Here is a 17,130-nt window from a genome sequence, read left to right as displayed (position 1 = left end):
GAGAATTTTTATATTGGCTTTTCACTCAGACATTTCTAACAGTGCTACCCTTGAAGAATGACTCTTCAGAGTCTGACGTTCATAACAGGCTGTCCTACAAGGTACAGGGAAGCACAAATTGGAAACTAAAACATGAACAAAGAACTGTGTTTTGTTTCCAGTGCAGAAATAGCAGAGGTTTCTGAAAGGTGAGAAAGTTCTGAAAATAGACGTGGTTAGGGAATGTGCACCCATAAGCCTGCTGCTCCATAATGGTGAAAGCTATGATGCCATTAAATATCTGCTTAATCTTATTCTAAATATTTCTAGATGCTTCTGAAATTAAGCCCTGCAGAATTGAGATAGCTCCAAAGACAGGGGAACTGGTAAGTATTCTTGGTAAATGTATAAACTTGAATGCACTGAGATTGCCAGACACTTCAGTGGACAAGAGCAGGAAATCCAAAGGTTGACATGACCTCACTGCTGAGGGCAGTCACACTTGGCACGAACACACTACTGCCTAGTGACAGTGATTAAGAACAGCCTGGGGAAGGCTGGGTAGCACTCATTCTTCCTTACCTGCTGAGATGGAGCAGGTGAGACCAGAAGGAACCTCAGGGCTCAAATAACCTGCTAAAGGCACTGACTCATCTGTCCAGGGCCTCCGGTGCTTAGCTGTTCCAGAATGGCCTTTTAGAGTCTTTTCATAGATAGTGCAGCTGAGCAGTGAGTTTCAGTAGGAGACTAGATTTCAAAGGACCCCTTGGTGCACAGGAGAGCATAGGTTACTTACCTGGCATGCTTTAGTCTTTTGAAAAGACTGCTACTCTCTCCTAACTTTGAATCTTAGCAGGGAAGGGTCCAAGCCATACGGGAAAACTTGCACAGAGATTTAAATGGCACTGGATTGGCCATAAAAGATTCTGTGAAGCCCTTTCATTCACAGCTGCAGCTTTTCCATTCCCTCAGCTCTTCATCAGATGTCTGGTCAGTCAGTCCCAGCTGTTGTACTCATCCCTCCAAATTTACTAGGGAGGGAAATGGAACTGCAAAATTCCCTTTGCTCTTCAGACTTATTTGCCTTTGAGAATACACATATTTGAACAGCACTGGGTGCATGGTGATTATTTCAGGAACATTAGGGGAGAAAATGGAGATGCAGGCCTGTCACTGTATAGTGATATGAACACATACCCACCATGCCACAAGTTCAACAGTTCCAGTCCCAGGAGACCGAAGGTTGTTCTTGCTAATGTTCTTGCTTGTGGCTCCCTGAAAACTGCAGAGTTCTTCCCCACCACAGAGTGGTGGCAAAAGAATCCAAATGAGTTTTAATATTCAACTAACAAATACACATTTCTACTATTAAATTTGTCATCAAATATCCTCCTACTGTATATACTAAATATACTTTACACACCTAGGAGGATTTAGGAAATTAAAAGTCAATCATGTCACCTCATCAACACTGCACCACCATGATGCCCTTGGCTAAGCCAGCAGCAACCAAACAGCAAGTTATCTTTTTGTTTCATTCCTTTACATTATCACATTCTAATGTGTCCATGTTAAAGAATTTAGATGGTAGCTTCCAATCTATAATGAGAAAGATTGTGCCCTCCAAGTTGTTAGAAATCACTTTTAATTGCTAATCACTGAAGGTAGTAGATACGCAGGAAGGAGAGTATACCCTTCCTGTGAGTATACATTTATTCCCCAAATGCTAAATACTTCCAAAGAAATAAAAAGTAGAAGAGATGGTTGCCGGGGGACCTACAGTGAAGTTGTACTTTTAGGGTGTGTTTTGAAGTTCTACCTGGGAGTTCTCTACCCAGTGCAGTGCATTAACAAAAACAAAATCAGCAGAGCCTCATTTGTTCATATGACTCTTTGATTCCTGAATACTGAGATACAACTGCACTCAGGTGTGTTGGATGAGTTAGCAGCAAGGGAAAGAACTTCCTCTGTATATATATGCTTGGTAAATACAAAATTTCTACTTTATCTTTATTTGAAGATATTCAGGAGTTCTCAGAGAACACAATGACCAAATTAAAACCACCTTAGGTCTTGTTCAGAGACAGGAGAAATTCTGGAACCCACTGCTCCCTCTCTTTCCTGACTATCTAGGACAAAACCTGTATCAAGATCCAAATATCTTGCTCCTTAGGTAAGAGAAAAAATGGAGCTGAGCTCCTCTTGGTCTGTTTAAGAAATACCTTTGGCTGGTCCCTGCTACTGGTGGGTTTGAATATGGAGGGACAAAGCTAGTCCACATCACAGAAGAGGCCAGAAACTAAACAGGAGCTAGGACAATAACAAGAAAAGCATCCCTTTCCAAGGGACTGGGAAACCCAGCCCTGGAATGAAAGGAAAGGCACATTCACTCCATTCAAGACCTCCTGGAGTGTACACAAAATTGCTCATTATTCGGAGTGCTTGGGTTCACTCGGCCACTGATGCTGGGAGCACGTGGCTTTGACACCATGGTCTGTCCCAGCTGCAAATCTGAATTCTCTCCTTCCTTCCCCAAAAGGGAATTGTTCTCCAGTCTAGTGTCTGACCAGCAATGATGATGACCACAGGGACAAACCAGACCACCTCCCGCCTCCCTGATGAATCCTTCAAAGAGCACCCAGGGGGAGAACACAAACCAGACAAGCCTACTCCCATCAGAATAGCTGTCACTTTACCTTTCTGCTTATTGAGAAATGGCAAAGGGGGTATGGTGTCAGGGCCTCGCGGTCCAGGGCCCTCTGTGGCCGACGGACTTTGGTTGGACATCGTTGCTTCTTCCCCAGGTTTTCGCTGCGGTGGGGACCCCTCGGGGGCTGAGGCTCGGTCTCCAGAGGGCAGCTCGGGGCCGGGCTGGGGGACAGCCGAGGGGTACGTGAAGGGGCCCTGCTCCACCAGGCCCCGCCGGCTGGGCGCGCGCTCCTCCGCCCGGGCGCCAGTCTCCTCCCGGATGGCGTCCAGGGCGCTGGGCTTCATTGGAGGCGAGTCCTGCTCCCGTTTAGGGCTCTCCTCCGAGGCCGAGGAGGCGTCACAGGACTCGATGATGAGCTCGCTGTCCAGCTCGGCCTCTCGCTCCTCTCTCAGGATGCTATACTGGATGGATGGGGAGGCAGGTGAAGGCGGAGGGCCACCCACAGGGCCGAAGGTCACGTAGCCCGAGGGCAGCGCATCCTCAGAAGCCATCGGATCCTCAGACACCAGCTCAATTTCCGAGTCCCCGGATTCTGCACTGCTAGCCTCAGGGTCCAGGGGACTGGGGATGGTTGGCAACCCGGACCTAGCCTTGGCCTCGGGTCTGTCGGCCACCTGGCCAACCGGCCGTGGACTCTCCGTGGTTTCATATGATAACCCTTTTGCTTCTTTAATGGCAGTAATCAGCTCATCCTCCGAGATGCTGCATTTTCCCTGGGACTCCGCAGCAGATGGTTCTGTCATCCCACAGAATGAAGAAGAGCCAGAGAGGCGCACACACGGACGGACAGATGGACAGAAAGAGAAAAAAATAAAACAAAATTTCATTAGACGATATGTTTTGTTGTTGCTTGAGAAACACATATCTCATTAGCACAAAAATAGTCTGTTTCCAGGGTTATGCTGGAAAGACAGACCACCTGAACTTTTAGCTAATTATTATTGTGACCCAATTAATCAGTGTTTTATATTCCTATCCATCTTAATTCAGCCATTTTTTAAGATGGCCCAGCAATTTCTTAGTATCAGAACCTTGGTTGGTTTTTGGTTTGTTGGTTTCAAAAATGAAGCAAAGATTTTACAAGTCTTTTTTTTTTCTTTTTCTTTTATTTTTTTCTTTTTCATTTCTGACTCTCTCAGGAGAATTTTTAAATTTCACACATTTCATCAGATAATCTGATGTGTATGTATATCTCTAATTGGGCCCCTGGATATGAACAAATCTAAAAATCATCCATTATCCAATGCCCATGGCTATTCATGTTTTCTTCTTTTATAAGACAAAGATAGATATTATGGAGCCTTGGATAGAACTTGACTTCTGAGCTTTACATTTTTCTTAAGAATCAATGTTTTTACTCCTTTTAAATAGCAAGTATTAGTAGATGAAGCAAGAAAGAGAGAGTGTTTTTTCCATTCCATCAAGCATCGATCCATTCCATAATCTGCCCCCTCCTGCAGAGCTTCCCACAGGGGCAGCCCTCTGCTGTTCTTCACCTCTTTTCACCTTCTCTTGAGAAGAACAAAATCTGAGAGTCACCCTGTCTCCTGGGTGAATGCCTGTCTTCTGCCTGATGTTTATCCAGATGGCATGAAGGCCACACTGGCAATCTCGCTGAGCTCTCTGTCCCTTGGATGAGTTGACCTAGGATCACCATGACAACAGTGTCCAGGAGCTTGGTTTTTTCCCCTGCCAGTAAACAGGGACTTATTTCAGAATTCTTTAGACAGTGGTCTCTGGTTCTTTCATGACTAGTTGTTCAAAATGTTCTTCAAAGTGTTGAGGTCACTGGGGGGTGTGGGGAATAGATTATCTACAGCTAGACCACCATTGCTTTAGGATTGTGGGGAAATCCCAATGGCTACATCATTTTAGATGTTTCTAATTCTTTCAAAAGTAGAATTGACCTTATGCATCCATCTCTTATCTATTATTGATGGAGAATCTATGCTTTGTTAGGTCCTCTTCTAGGCATTTGGGGTGTATTACAGAATGAGACAGATAACTACTTCTATTCTAGTCACATAATGCATATATATAGATATATAGATATATAGATATATGAAATGTTATATGGTTAGTGCTGTGGGGAAAGGGAGAGTAGAGTAAAGGAATCAGGAGTAAAGGAATCAGGACTGTGGGATGAGTTTACAATTTTAAAAAGGAAGGTCAGAATAGGCCTTATTAAGAAATGGAACTATCTTTAACACTTGAAGAAGGTGAAAGAGTGACTCATGAAAATATCCAGAAAAAAAAGCATGCCAAGAGGAGAGTGCAGACACTGCAAAGGCCTGGAGGTGGGAGCTGCAGTGATTTCTAGATATTGAAAAAAAAAGCTGTTATGTCTGGGGGAATTGAACAAGGGTGTAATAGAATAAGAGGTCAGAGTCATGGAGGGTGGGGTTTTTACTCTGGGTAAAAAAAAAAAAAAGAAGTAATTGGATGGTTTGGGGTAGAGAAATGATATGATTTATTTTATTAAGTGACTTAAAGCAGCTGTCTTTGTGAGCAATTCATTATTCTCTTCCCAGGTTTTAAACAACAGCCTTCCCAACTCATTCCATCCAAGGGGATTTCCCTGTTCCCACCATTCTGAATTACTATCACTACTCACAACTTTCTCTCTCTCTCTCGCTCTCCTACAGAACAAGAAGAAACCAGGACAGAATGACCTGACTGGCACAAAAATTCCAGAGGAATGGAGAGGAGGTAATTGAGGGAGTTGTATTTGAACTGTCTTCAGATATAAATCCAGCCTTGAAAAGCAGAGATTGTGGGAGGGAAAGGGAGAGAAAAGGGAAATTGCATGGAAATGGAAGGAGACCCTCATTGTTATACAAAATTCATATAAGAGGTTGTGAGGGGAAAGGGGAAAAAAAAACAAGGGAGAGAATTAAATTACAGCAGATGGGATAGAGAGAGAAGATGGGAGGGGAGGGGAGGGGGGATAGTAGAGGATAGGAAAGGTAGCAGAATACAACAGTTACTAATATGGCATTATGTAAAAATGTGGATGTGTAACCGATGTGATTCTGCAATCTGTATACGGGGTAAAAATGGGAGTTCATAACCCACTTGAATCTAAAGTATGAAATATGATATGTCAAGAGCTATGTAATGTTTTGAACAACCAATAAAAAAAAAAGTTTAAAAGAAAGAAAGAAAAGCAAAGATTGTCCAAGAAGAGGGAGCTCTGGAGCAAAGAGGAATGTGGAAAAGTAAGGGGTATGTTCAAAGAATGGCTGTTTCAAAAGTTTAACTGGGGTATTGAGGAAATGTTACCAGATGATGTGACTGAAAAGGTGAACAGACCCCTGGTCATAGAAGGCCCTGGAAACTTTTAGTTTAAAAGTCAATAGGTAGGCAACAGGAGGTCCACTTCATGCTTTAAATATAAATCTTGCTGCTTAACCACTAATAGCTTATTTCAAAACCGACATTCTCTTTCCTCCCTCTTCTCCCTCTGTCCCTCCCTAACTGTGGGGGAAGTAAAATCAACATTCTCCCTGTCCTAAGGCAAGTAAGTTATCTCTTCTTCAGCTCACTCCCCACAACGTAAAGAACCTTCAGACCTGGAGACTGTCTGACAACTGTAACATTTACTTTATCTACTTAACGATACTTCATGAAAATGTTACTTGGAAAACAGGCCTTGTATCCCCCCTTTTATAAGCCCTTGCTCTCCCTGGAAACTAGAATCACAGCCTCTGAGACTAGACTCCACTGCCTTTCTCATTTGCTAGTAAAGCAATAAAACTTTTTCCTTTTTCTCAAAACCTTGTCCTGATTATTACATCAGCACTGGGGACAAAGACCAAGCTTTTGGTATCAAATACTTTATCAGATAGGCATTAGTGGGTCCTGGAAGAGTTAGAATAAACTAAGGAATAAACTAAATCAGTAGAGTTAGAATAAATTAAATCAGTAGAGGGAAGAGGATCCATCAAAAGGATGCTACTATAAGAGCTGAGGACAGACATTATGACAACCTAATAAGTGTGGATGGCCCAGGATGAAAGGGGAAGAAAATTCAAGCCCTGTGACCTTAAAGGGAATCTGTCCTTACTATGAGTCAAAAGGGAGCCAAGAACTCTTATAGACATTGCCCTTCATTTTATCCCCCTGGTACCAGAAATTGAACCCAGGGGCACTTAATGACTGAACCACATCCCCATCCCTGTTTATTTTTTATTTTGAGATAGGGCCTTGCTAAGTTGCTGAGATGGGCTTTGAACTTGAAATCCTCCTGCCTCCCTCCCAAGTTTCTGAGATTACAGGTGTGAGCCACTGTGGCTGGCCCTTCCTTCTTAATACAAACTTAAAGTGCTTTTTTAAAATGCTAGGAGGAATCAGAGAAATTTTTAGTACAAAGTAGAAATATTTCTATCTCTATTTAAAGCCTTTTGGACCTCCAGTTAAGATTTTGGTTATTATATATGAAGACTGACACAGCAAAAGTAGAAACTGTCAATTAAAAGAAATCAAATAGAATATGAAAACTGGGAAAGTTAGAATTACCCTGTCTAGGGTGATGTGTTGCTGCTGATAATCAAAATGCCAAGAAAGAAAAACAAAGGCAAAGGCTAGTGACTGACTGTGAATGGTGCTGTCATTTAGGTCCTCCCTTTGTTCCAAGCTTGTCTCAACATCCAAAGGGATCATTTGAAAACCCTAATCTGAACCTGCTGCCATTCCCCCATTCCTCCCATTCTGGCCACCCTGGACATCCTCAGGACAGGACCTGTGTACTGACCATTCCTGCAGCCTGCCACCTTTACCTCAGATATCTGTGTGGCCTGATCTTTCACTCCGTTCAGGTCTTTGCTCAGAGCCACCAGTTTAGAGAAGCCTTTCCTTAGCACCCCACCACTCTCTGCCCTATCCTTTACCCACTGTTACTCTATTGCATGACCATTGTAACTGCCTGATGTTAAATGAAATCTTTATTTGTGTATGTCTTCTTTTTTTTTTTTAAATTTTTATTGTTGGCTGTTCAAAACATTACATAGTTCTTGATATATCATATTTCACAATTTGATTCAAGTGTGTGTATGTCTTCTTAACTGGGATGCTAGCTCCACGCAAGGGGGACTTTGTTGTCAGTCACCATTGTATCCTTAGCAGAAATGGATGAAGTAAATGGTGGACAAATGTTTGCTCAATGAATAGATGAATGGATAAATAATGATGCCACTTCCCAGCTTAAAGCTCTCCAATGATTTCCCATCATATTTGAAAAGAAGCTCAAATTCCATATCTACAGTCTAGACTCTGCCTCACTCTCCAACCATATTCTGTGCCACAGAACAGTTGTGTTCTCCCTTGCTCCTTTACACCATGGCCTTATTTCAACTCTTAAATAACACAGCCTCAGGTCTGCACATTGGCTGTCCTCTCTACCTCGGAGCCCCTGTCTTTGAATTGCGGGCTCCTTATTCTCATTCAGATCTCAGATCTCATTCAGATCCCTTCCTCAGAAGGGTCAGGCCATTCCTGACCCTTCTTACTCCCAACTCTCTATCACTCTTTACAAATACTCACACTTTGTGAAATTACTCTATGACAAGTTTGATTTTTATTGTCCATCTCCTCTGACTAGCTGGTAAGATCCACAAGGGCAGGGACCTTGTACATCTTATTTGCAATGACTCTGGTGCCTAGCACATTTCTGACACATAGAAGTCAGTCAATAAGTATTTTTTGAAAAAAGAATGGATTTTTCAAAAGGGGTGGGAGAATTATAGACCTCATTTATGTAAGGAAATATAAACAGTAGTTTTGAAAGAGTTTGAATTAATTTATGTCTGAAGCGACTAATGAATCATTGCTTTGAATTGCATAGCCTCAGATAGCTAGATTGCCCTTTTAGGTTTCTCTCAGTATAAGGGTGCTGAAAGACATGCCCATTTGCAGGTGGCTGCTGTTGATGGGGCAGATTCCATTCATGGCGAGGGATTTATGGGTTTGATAGCTTTGAATTCAGATGTCTGCTGCCCTGGGGTGATAGAAATATGGGCGTACTCAACAGCCTTGAGACACCAGCTGTCCTAAGAATGAAAAAGATATTTCGCAAATAGATAAGCCCTAATTATCCTGTTCCTACTGACTTTGTTTACCTTGAAGAACACTTCCTGACAATAGATCCTTTGATGCCTTCCCCTTAAATAAAGAATTTGTAGGCCTTTTTTCCTTTGTTCAAGAACAGACCCAACAGGTCCAATCTGCCCACCAGCCCCCGCCCCCCCCCATAAACTATTTTTCATGTCTTTTTTCTTTTATTTCTTATTAATCATTTCCAACTTTTAGTTTCTCAGCTGGCTCATACCTCCGTGCATTTATCTAATCCATTAAATAGGACACAGTGACAAATTTACTTTTGACTGCTTATTTTTTATTATTGTGCTTTCTGAAGCTAGCACATCAAGCAACACTCAAGACTCAGGACTGCCATACTGAGCTTGTTTTGTGTTTGTGGTGGAAACAATGTGAGGTTGACATATCAGTGGTCTGGTGCATCACATTTACTACATTTTTCTAAAATGCTTCAGTTTTTTTTTTTAATGACTGTCCTTTGCTGAAAAGAAACTTCTAATATCTGTTTTCCACCTCAGGGTATATTATTTAACAAGATGGAAATATTTAAATATGCTGGGGAATGTTACAAAATGGTATCATCTATTGGAATTCAGGGAAATATATTAGACTCCTTGCTTAAATGTCAGAGTCTATAGCTAAAACTATTCAACATTAGAATTCTTCTCCAATTATTTTCCAGATTTGATGATTTCCTTACTTAGTAAGCATTGATAAACTGAACTCCTTTTGCATAGAATGCTTTTCTTTCCCTCAATTTCTACATAGGATTAAATGTAATTCTTGGTATGTTTTCTGGGAGCACTAGAAATGGTAAAGCAATCCGAGACCCAGGAGGTGTCTTATCTTCCCATTATCCCTGGGCAGAGTCCCATGATGCCAGGGTTCACAAGAAGAAGATTAGTGAGTACTGTAATCTCTTGTAATAAAAAGAACAAGGAGAGAGACCTCAGTAACAAGCTGGTCCTCCCATCATTCCTGTAATACCATTTTTATCTATTGTTATTTGACTTGGATATTTTGATGTGGGATGGGTATGGAAAGAGGAGTTGAACATGGGAGAGAACTGTGTCATGGGTCAGGAGACTTTCTCTTTCTTGAATAAATCTTGCTTAGAATGCATAGTTGGTGCAACTACAGAGAAAACTATTGCTCTGACCCCAGGTAGGCAATCCAAGACCAGGAAACTTCAAGATCACATAAGCCAAATCTGTCTTTGTTTTCCCTTGAAGTTGCTCCAAACTCCAGTGAGCTTTGGCTACTGAATACCTAATAACAATGGACCCCATATCAAGTTTTTGTCACCTGCTTTGTAAGCTATAATTTTTACATGATTTGCAAGTGCTATGTAAATGCACTGGGGCATTTCACTCTTCCTGAGGAACATCCAGTGTTCTTCAGGACTGACCACAGAAAAGTCTAGAGTTCTGGAAAACACATGTGATTATATAGCTTACATCTTCAGAGCATCAGGTATTTTCACATCATGGAAGAAGGGTTTTCTTTGCATTGCCAGAAAGAGTACAAAGAGGCTTTGAGTCCCAGGTATGTCCCTATCTCATGCTGTAGGCGGGGACGAGTCACATCTAATCCACTTGGAGCCACCAATATCCAAATCTCAATTAACGCCTTGTGTTTTGTTCACTATGTCCTCATACCTCCATGTATTTGCATCTCCTTGGATTGGGAAAACCCACCCCCTTTCACCTATTTGGTTCCTCCTGCTCTTTTGAGAGCCAATCTCAGTCTTAGTTCACCTAGGGAGGCTTTGGACTCCAGTGTCCATCAGCCCTCTGTGTTTCCCTGTCTCAAAACACAAATCACACCAAAGCAGGACTTTTTACTTTGTTGTCTGTCCCACTTAAGGATGGGAACAAGGGTTTTTTTTGTTTGTTTGTTTGTTTTAATTACCTCTTCACTTGTGCCCCCTAGAATACATGACCTGAAGAAAATGTGTACAAAGTGTTTGCTGAGTGAATAAATGAATTAGAAAGTCAGAGACTTGGTGCAGGAGATGTTGTTATATGGGTCACAGGAGCTTTACAGTTGAACAAGTCTGAGGTGACACTGGGAAAGAGGAGGGAATGCATGCTGAAGTTTTCAGGGAAATAGGAGAGGAAGGTCCTTCTTTAAACCTACTCTGTTCTAATACTTGGATTTGGGCTTCGCCAGGCTGTGGGGGCACTCACTTCTCTCCTTGAGGCTGTGGTTCCATTTGGAGCTTCATTGGAAGCTTTTTCCCCTGAGAGGCTTAACAAGGTTCTTTTGGGTACTGTTAGAACACCAGCCAACTGAGGCATGGGAAGATTCAAGGACCTCTCAGAGTCCTTTCCTCCTGATGCCTCATGGGCACTGGTGAGCGGTAGAGATACAAGAGGCTAGAGAGAGGCTGAGTGGTATTACAGAGAGCAGGGATGAGTGGGACAGGGCAGGCTGAGGAAGCTCCTGCTACCACCCTGGCCTTTCACCCTGGCACATGAGGTCTCCTTTGTGATTGAGAGAACAAGTCTGTGTGTGGTCTAACACCTGCTTTGAGTCAGAGTAGGAGAGTGTTCAAATTGAAAAGATCAAGAGCCTAGTGAATTCTAAACTTTTTGTTCTAACAAAATAATATTATTTAGTTAAAAAAAGAAACTGTTGAGCAGAACTTCAATACACTAAAGAAATTAAAATGGTTCAGGTGAGATCGAAGGAGAGGGAAGAAATGCTCTTTGTTCAGGTTTCCTCTCATTACCTGTAACAACCTTGTTAGATCCTGAAGCCACTACGCCCCCCTCCATCATGGTACAGACTTAGAGCTAGGGCCAGGCATGTCCAAGTATCTGAGGGAGGAAGCCCAACCAGGAAGTGCGCCCCATGATGCCTTCAGGAGACCCGGGTGTCCTGGAGGAATGGTAACCTAGAAGTAGGCAGCACCCGGCTCTCTGCTCTGAACACTAGGACCACATGAGGACATTGATGTTCCAGTGTCATCCTGACCTATCCCCTCAATTGAAGAAAGAAGAATTTTACCCAGAAAATCTGATAGGACTGAAAGGAAAATCCCAGATCTCAACTTTATATGGACACAGGCCTGGAAAAAGTTGCATGCTAATTAAATCAGTTAAATTAAATGAGATTTAAGGGGACCAGGTAGCCCAGTATCTTGAATGTAATTCTTCATTCCTTAGTCAGTTTTTTTTTTTTTTTAGGAATTTAGATCTCCATATGCTGAGATTTCCCAAGACAGGGAAGCTCAGCACGTTTACCTGTTCCAGAAGATGGAGGAGTGACAGATCCTGGGCTGTCATCTTCAGGCTCTGAGACAGTGACAGTGGGGACTGTGTCAGGACTTGGCTTCAGACAGATATCTTGCTTCTCTGGAGAGTTCTCTTGAGTAACAGCTGCGAAAGAAGTTTCAATCTCCGTCAGCGTGATTTTGACTGGGGCAGTGATCAAAGGAGCACTGTGCTGCCCCTCTGAGAGATCATCTGTGTAAGGAGCAAAGGTAGATTCTTCAAATAAGTGGTCCTTGATGACTTTTCCCTCCACAGGAGCTGGTTTGTCAGGTCCACGAACCCCTTCTGGTTCTGTTGAGATTTCAGTGTCTTTGTTCTTAAAATCCAAGTCTTTTTCTTCTAACTCGGGGTGATGCTGCTCCTGACCTTTCCCCTCCTCTGGCCTGGTTATGTCCATGTATTTATAGGCTTCTGCTTTCATCTGGTCCAGGGGGTCGACTAGGATCTTGTTCACTTCAGTGGACTCTGCAGGCGTCATTTCTATTCCAGAATCCGAACTGAATAAGCCACGAGACTCCATCCCAGGCACATCTGGTAAGGAGGCGCCAGGAGTCCCCAACTCCTCAGGGTTCTCAGAAGTGGAGATGTGGCCATTTTCCTTCTGAAGAATTCCAGTGAAATATGTAGAATCCTCCTGGGGTGCGTAAGAGATGTCAGAAATCAGAGACGTATAACATGCTCCTTCCCCATCTTGCCGTGTTGTTGAGGACCAATCCAGGGCACTGGAGACAGCAGCCATGCCTGTCAATCAAAACAGCAACAGACTGTGAGTGGGGTACCTGAGTTCAGATCTCACTCCTGCCTAACCCTCCAGCCAGCCCTGCCTCACAGAGGAACAGCATCCATTCTTCTCAAGAATGTGCCCTTGGATCACTGGCGGCAAACTAATTTTCTTTGTCTCCCTGATAGGCCACATCTCTGGTGTTTTCTAAGGGGCAGAGCCCAATGACTCATATAAGCTTCCAGGTCCAGAAACAGATTCCAGAGGACTAGAAAAGTGATTTTTAACATCTACTACTTCAACACACAGTAACAATTTAATAAAAAATAAACCCTCTTCCCAGCTAAAGTCTTAATGGCTCTTTAAGTAGAGGTGGAAATGTAGGTAAATTGGAAATACAATAGTGTAGTTGGCTACTCGGGATTTGGGCTTCACCAGGCTGTGGGGGTACTCACTCCTCTCCTTGAGGACTAGTCTTGGAGACTTGAAGAGCTGGGAGGGGCCACAGGAGACCCTTGGCTCTGCCCTGCCTCTCGGGGACTTCTGCTCCTTTTGGATGGGCTCCATCCATTTTATTTTTTAAGGTCCTCAGGGGTCTCCTAGTTCTGGGCCTCACCCCAAAGTTGTTATCACCTCAATGCTGTATTTCCTTATTTCTTCGGGTTCCTCCCTCATTTAGTTTTCCTCTTTCTTCACTCCTCTACTACCAAATGCTTCCTTTCCAGTTAAATCAAATGCTCTCCTTCCTTCCACCGGTGGTGCTAAGGGCAAAACAAATTTCCAAGTTTGAGTCTAGAGAATGTTTTAACCTTGCCATCATTTTAGAAAAAAAAAAAAAGTATTAATATTGAACAGAAAAAGAAACCCCTCTATTGTTTACCCTCTATCTCCGTCTAATGTAACCCGGCAAATAGAACAAGTCCTGGCACATAGTAGGTACTCAGTAAATATTTGTAAAATGAAGAAAATAATTATGAAGTTTAGAATTGTCATAAAATTCTGCCAGAGTATAAAACTAACATTTTTTAAGGATTTACTGTGTGGTAAGCAGTAGAATTTTTACCTACTTCTTTTTAAAAACAATTTAGTGATAATTTATAGCAATTATGTAAATTAGATTTCACACTCTGAACACCTGTGTACAAACACATCACACATATGCATAAACACATACAACGCACACACAGGATCCACAGTATAAAAGCCCTTGAAACACACTCGAGAATAAACCAGACTAAGGCACCAACTCCTACAAAAATAATCAAAGTAGTATTAGTAACATAATAAGACCAATAGATGTGAGTGCTTGCTACAGCAGTTGTAATTTCAAGCTTTTCATTTATTTTGACTCATCTATTCATTGACTCAATCCTTGAAAGTTGGCAACATTGTTAGTTTCATCTTCTAGATGAGAAAGCTAAGAAACAAAGGGTTAAAGAACTCAGCTGTCCTGGGCAGTAAGTGGTGGAATCAGGATTCAAACCCAACCAATAAGCCAGGAAATCTCTAGGAATGCTTTGCACCTCCTTAAATAAGTTTGTAAAGTTGTTTTTCCCTAAGTAATTTTGCTTTAGCATTAAGAACAATAAATGTAACTTTTGTCTTTCCCTAGCTTCTTGCAATAACATTTTTTTTTTTTTTTTTTTTTTTTTTTTTGGTCCATGGGGAATGGAATAACACAAAACCTCTTCCCCTGCTTGCACTCTTCTGTCTCAGCATTTTGGCATTAGCTGTTTTCCTTTCTTGGAACTATCTTCCTCCAGATACTCGAATACCTGATTCCTTTATCTCTAAATCTTGGCTCCAATGTCACCTCCTTAAGGAAGAGGAATTAGATCCTGTACCTCAAATCACAACCTGCTCTGCACTCCTTACTCCCTGGGAATCCTGTTCCCTTCTACCCTTCTCTCCTTTTTTTCCCCTTTTATCACTTATCTCCTTCTCATATATTGTATAACCAACTCTTTTATCTACTATTTATCAATTTTCCCTTCTTGCTAGGCATGCTCCATAAAGACAGGAATATTTGACTATTTTGCTCACTAATGTAACCCGGCAAATAGAACAAGTCCTGGCACATAGTAGGAACTCAGTAAATATTTGTAAAATGAAGAAAATAATTATGAAGTTTAGAATTAAACATGAACATCAGAGTTATGTGAGAAGACGTGTTAGAAGTTCCCCCAAGTTGCTAATAACACTCACTTCATTCACCAAATGGCCAGATTTGTGAACAACAGACCAGTTCAAATCTGTTCATTTCAGTTAGGCTTCTAATAGCACTTTCTCAAAAAAAGACTGCCTCAAAACAAACAAACAAAAAAATCACTCAATCGTAAAAGGAATAATAGCAATGATTGGCCATATTACCCAAACATACATTGACCACCAAAAGAAAAGTGATGAAATTTACATCCATGAGTGTACACACACCTTTACCCTATAGAATTCTTAAAATTTATTTCATTATATCACTCAGCCTACAGGTAGACCTCACTGGAGGCAGGGAAATTAATCTGAGATATTTCACTGCAGATATTTGCATCCTGAGATTCTCTGCCACAATTATTTGCAAGTAAGGAGTTTGTCCAAGGGTATTATTAGTCTGGAGGTGTGGTAAGTGAGAAGGGAATGCTCCACTGTCATCATCAAACTGTCCCATTGCATTCCATCAAAAGCTTCCATTGCAGGGGCCACCATAGGGCTCCTGAACACTATCGCCTGTACCAGGCATGCTGAATATCCCTCCAGCCCATTGTCTCCTGACCCCAGAGTTATTACACTCAACACAAAGGTCTCTTGTTCAGCACCCAGACTAGGACTCTGCCCTGTCTGACTGGGTAATCCTTCAACTTTATAGCCTGGTGTTGAAGAGCAGCCTCCCCTGCTCCTCTTACTTACTCTCCACTCCAGGCATACAAAGCCCTTCACAGTCTCACACTTGTTTGACTAGATTTTCTAGCCTTTTTTCACTCTCCAGTTCAAACATTAAGCTCCAGTTATAAACAAGTCACCACTTCTCTGACACTTCATCCTTCCAGTGTCTACATACAAATCTCCCTTTAACTTCAAGCCATTAAAAATGGCACCTGCCTATAATCCCAGCAGTTCAGGAGGCTGAGGCAGGAGGATCCCAAGTTCAAAGACAGCCTCAGCAAAAGCGAGGCACTAAGTAACCCAGTGAGACCCTATCTCTAAATAAAATACAAAATAGGGCTGGGGATGAGGCTCAGTGGTCAAGTGTCCCTGAGTTCAATCCCCAGTACCCCCAAAAAATAAAAAGAAAAGGAAAAAACAGATAATAATCTTTAAATGCCACCTCCTCCATGAGGAAATTACTTCATCCATTTGGGCTGCTTATAACAAAATTACCATAAACTAGATAATTTATAAACAACAGAAATTTATTCTGGAGACTGGGAAATCCAAGATTGAGGTACTGGTAGATTCATTGTCTGGTTTTGCTGTAACCTCTCATGGTGGAAGAAGTGAGGGATCTCTGAATGATCTCTTATATAAGCACAAACCTTATGACCTAATCACCACACCAATGTCTTCTCTTTCAAATACCATCACATTGAGGATGAAGATTTCAACACATAAATTTTGGAGGGGGTACAAATACCCAGATCATAGCACTGACCATACCTCTAGGGACAGACTCTTATTTTTCTCTTTCCTCACTCTTATAGCACTGAATTTATACTGCTTATGTGGCCTATATGACATATGACATATATGTCCGTGTTATCTTCTAAATTTTTCAGCTCCTGGAGTTTGAGGCTTATGTCGGCATACTATATTATACACAGTAGAGGTCCAATACCAGATGAATAAATGAATGAATGGCCAATCAATCAACCAATCAATCACTAGACTTATTGTAAGCAGCTACTGAGTACAAAGTAGGACTAATTAATGCAAGTTACAAAGAGCACATTTTAACGTGGCATGTGAGAAGTAGGGTAAGAATTGAGTTATTGGCAACAGAGAGGGGCTCCATCTGAGAACAAGAGTGTTCTGATCCTGGATGACCCTCAGACAGAGGTCAGAATCTGTCCAGGCAGGACCTAGTGTATTGTGGAAAGTTAGATGTAAGAACCACAGAGGTTCTTTTCAACTTGCCATGATGTTTGTATTGATTGGATGTCGCTGTCTGACACAGCTTCCTTACTTCTTCCTTTCCTCTAAAACATAATCAATATAATTTTCCCTGAGATGATGCCTCAGAGAATAACTGAGAGACCAGAATCTTGATTGCATCTATATTTTTTAAGAGACTATAACTAGAACCAACAATTGGGAAGAACTGCTAACCCTGAAATGTTTATATTGCCAGCTTTGTCTCA

The 17,130-nt window shown here is 41.9% G+C and overlaps 1 protein-coding gene across 2 annotated transcripts in view; it reads right to left on the bottom strand.

The window, feature by feature from the left end:
* Rtn1 (reticulon 1) overlaps positions 1–17,130 on the bottom strand; it is a 214,965-nt gene that overhangs the window by 95,333 nt on the left and 102,502 nt on the right. Inside the window, exons 2-3 of one of the 2 annotated variants that reach the window (XM_027929616.2) lie at positions 12,031–12,801; positions 2,676–3,425 (exon numbers count right to left, since the gene is read on the bottom strand). The exons of the other annotated variant lie outside the window; for it this stretch is intronic. Coding sequence (XP_027785417.2) covers positions 2,676–3,425; positions 12,031–12,801 — 1,521 coding nt within the window. The remainder of the gene's footprint in view (positions 1–2,675; positions 3,426–12,030; positions 12,802–17,130) is intronic. 2 annotated transcript variants of the gene reach the window in all.

Source organism: Marmota flaviventris, chromosome 2 (genome assembly GCF_047511675.1).
Source record: "Marmota flaviventris isolate mMarFla1 chromosome 2, mMarFla1.hap1, whole genome shotgun sequence".
Lineage (NCBI taxonomy): Eukaryota > Metazoa > Chordata > Mammalia > Rodentia > Sciuridae > Marmota > Marmota flaviventris.
Note: the sequence above shows the minus strand (reverse complement) of the source record. Positions and strands in the feature narration are given on the sequence as shown.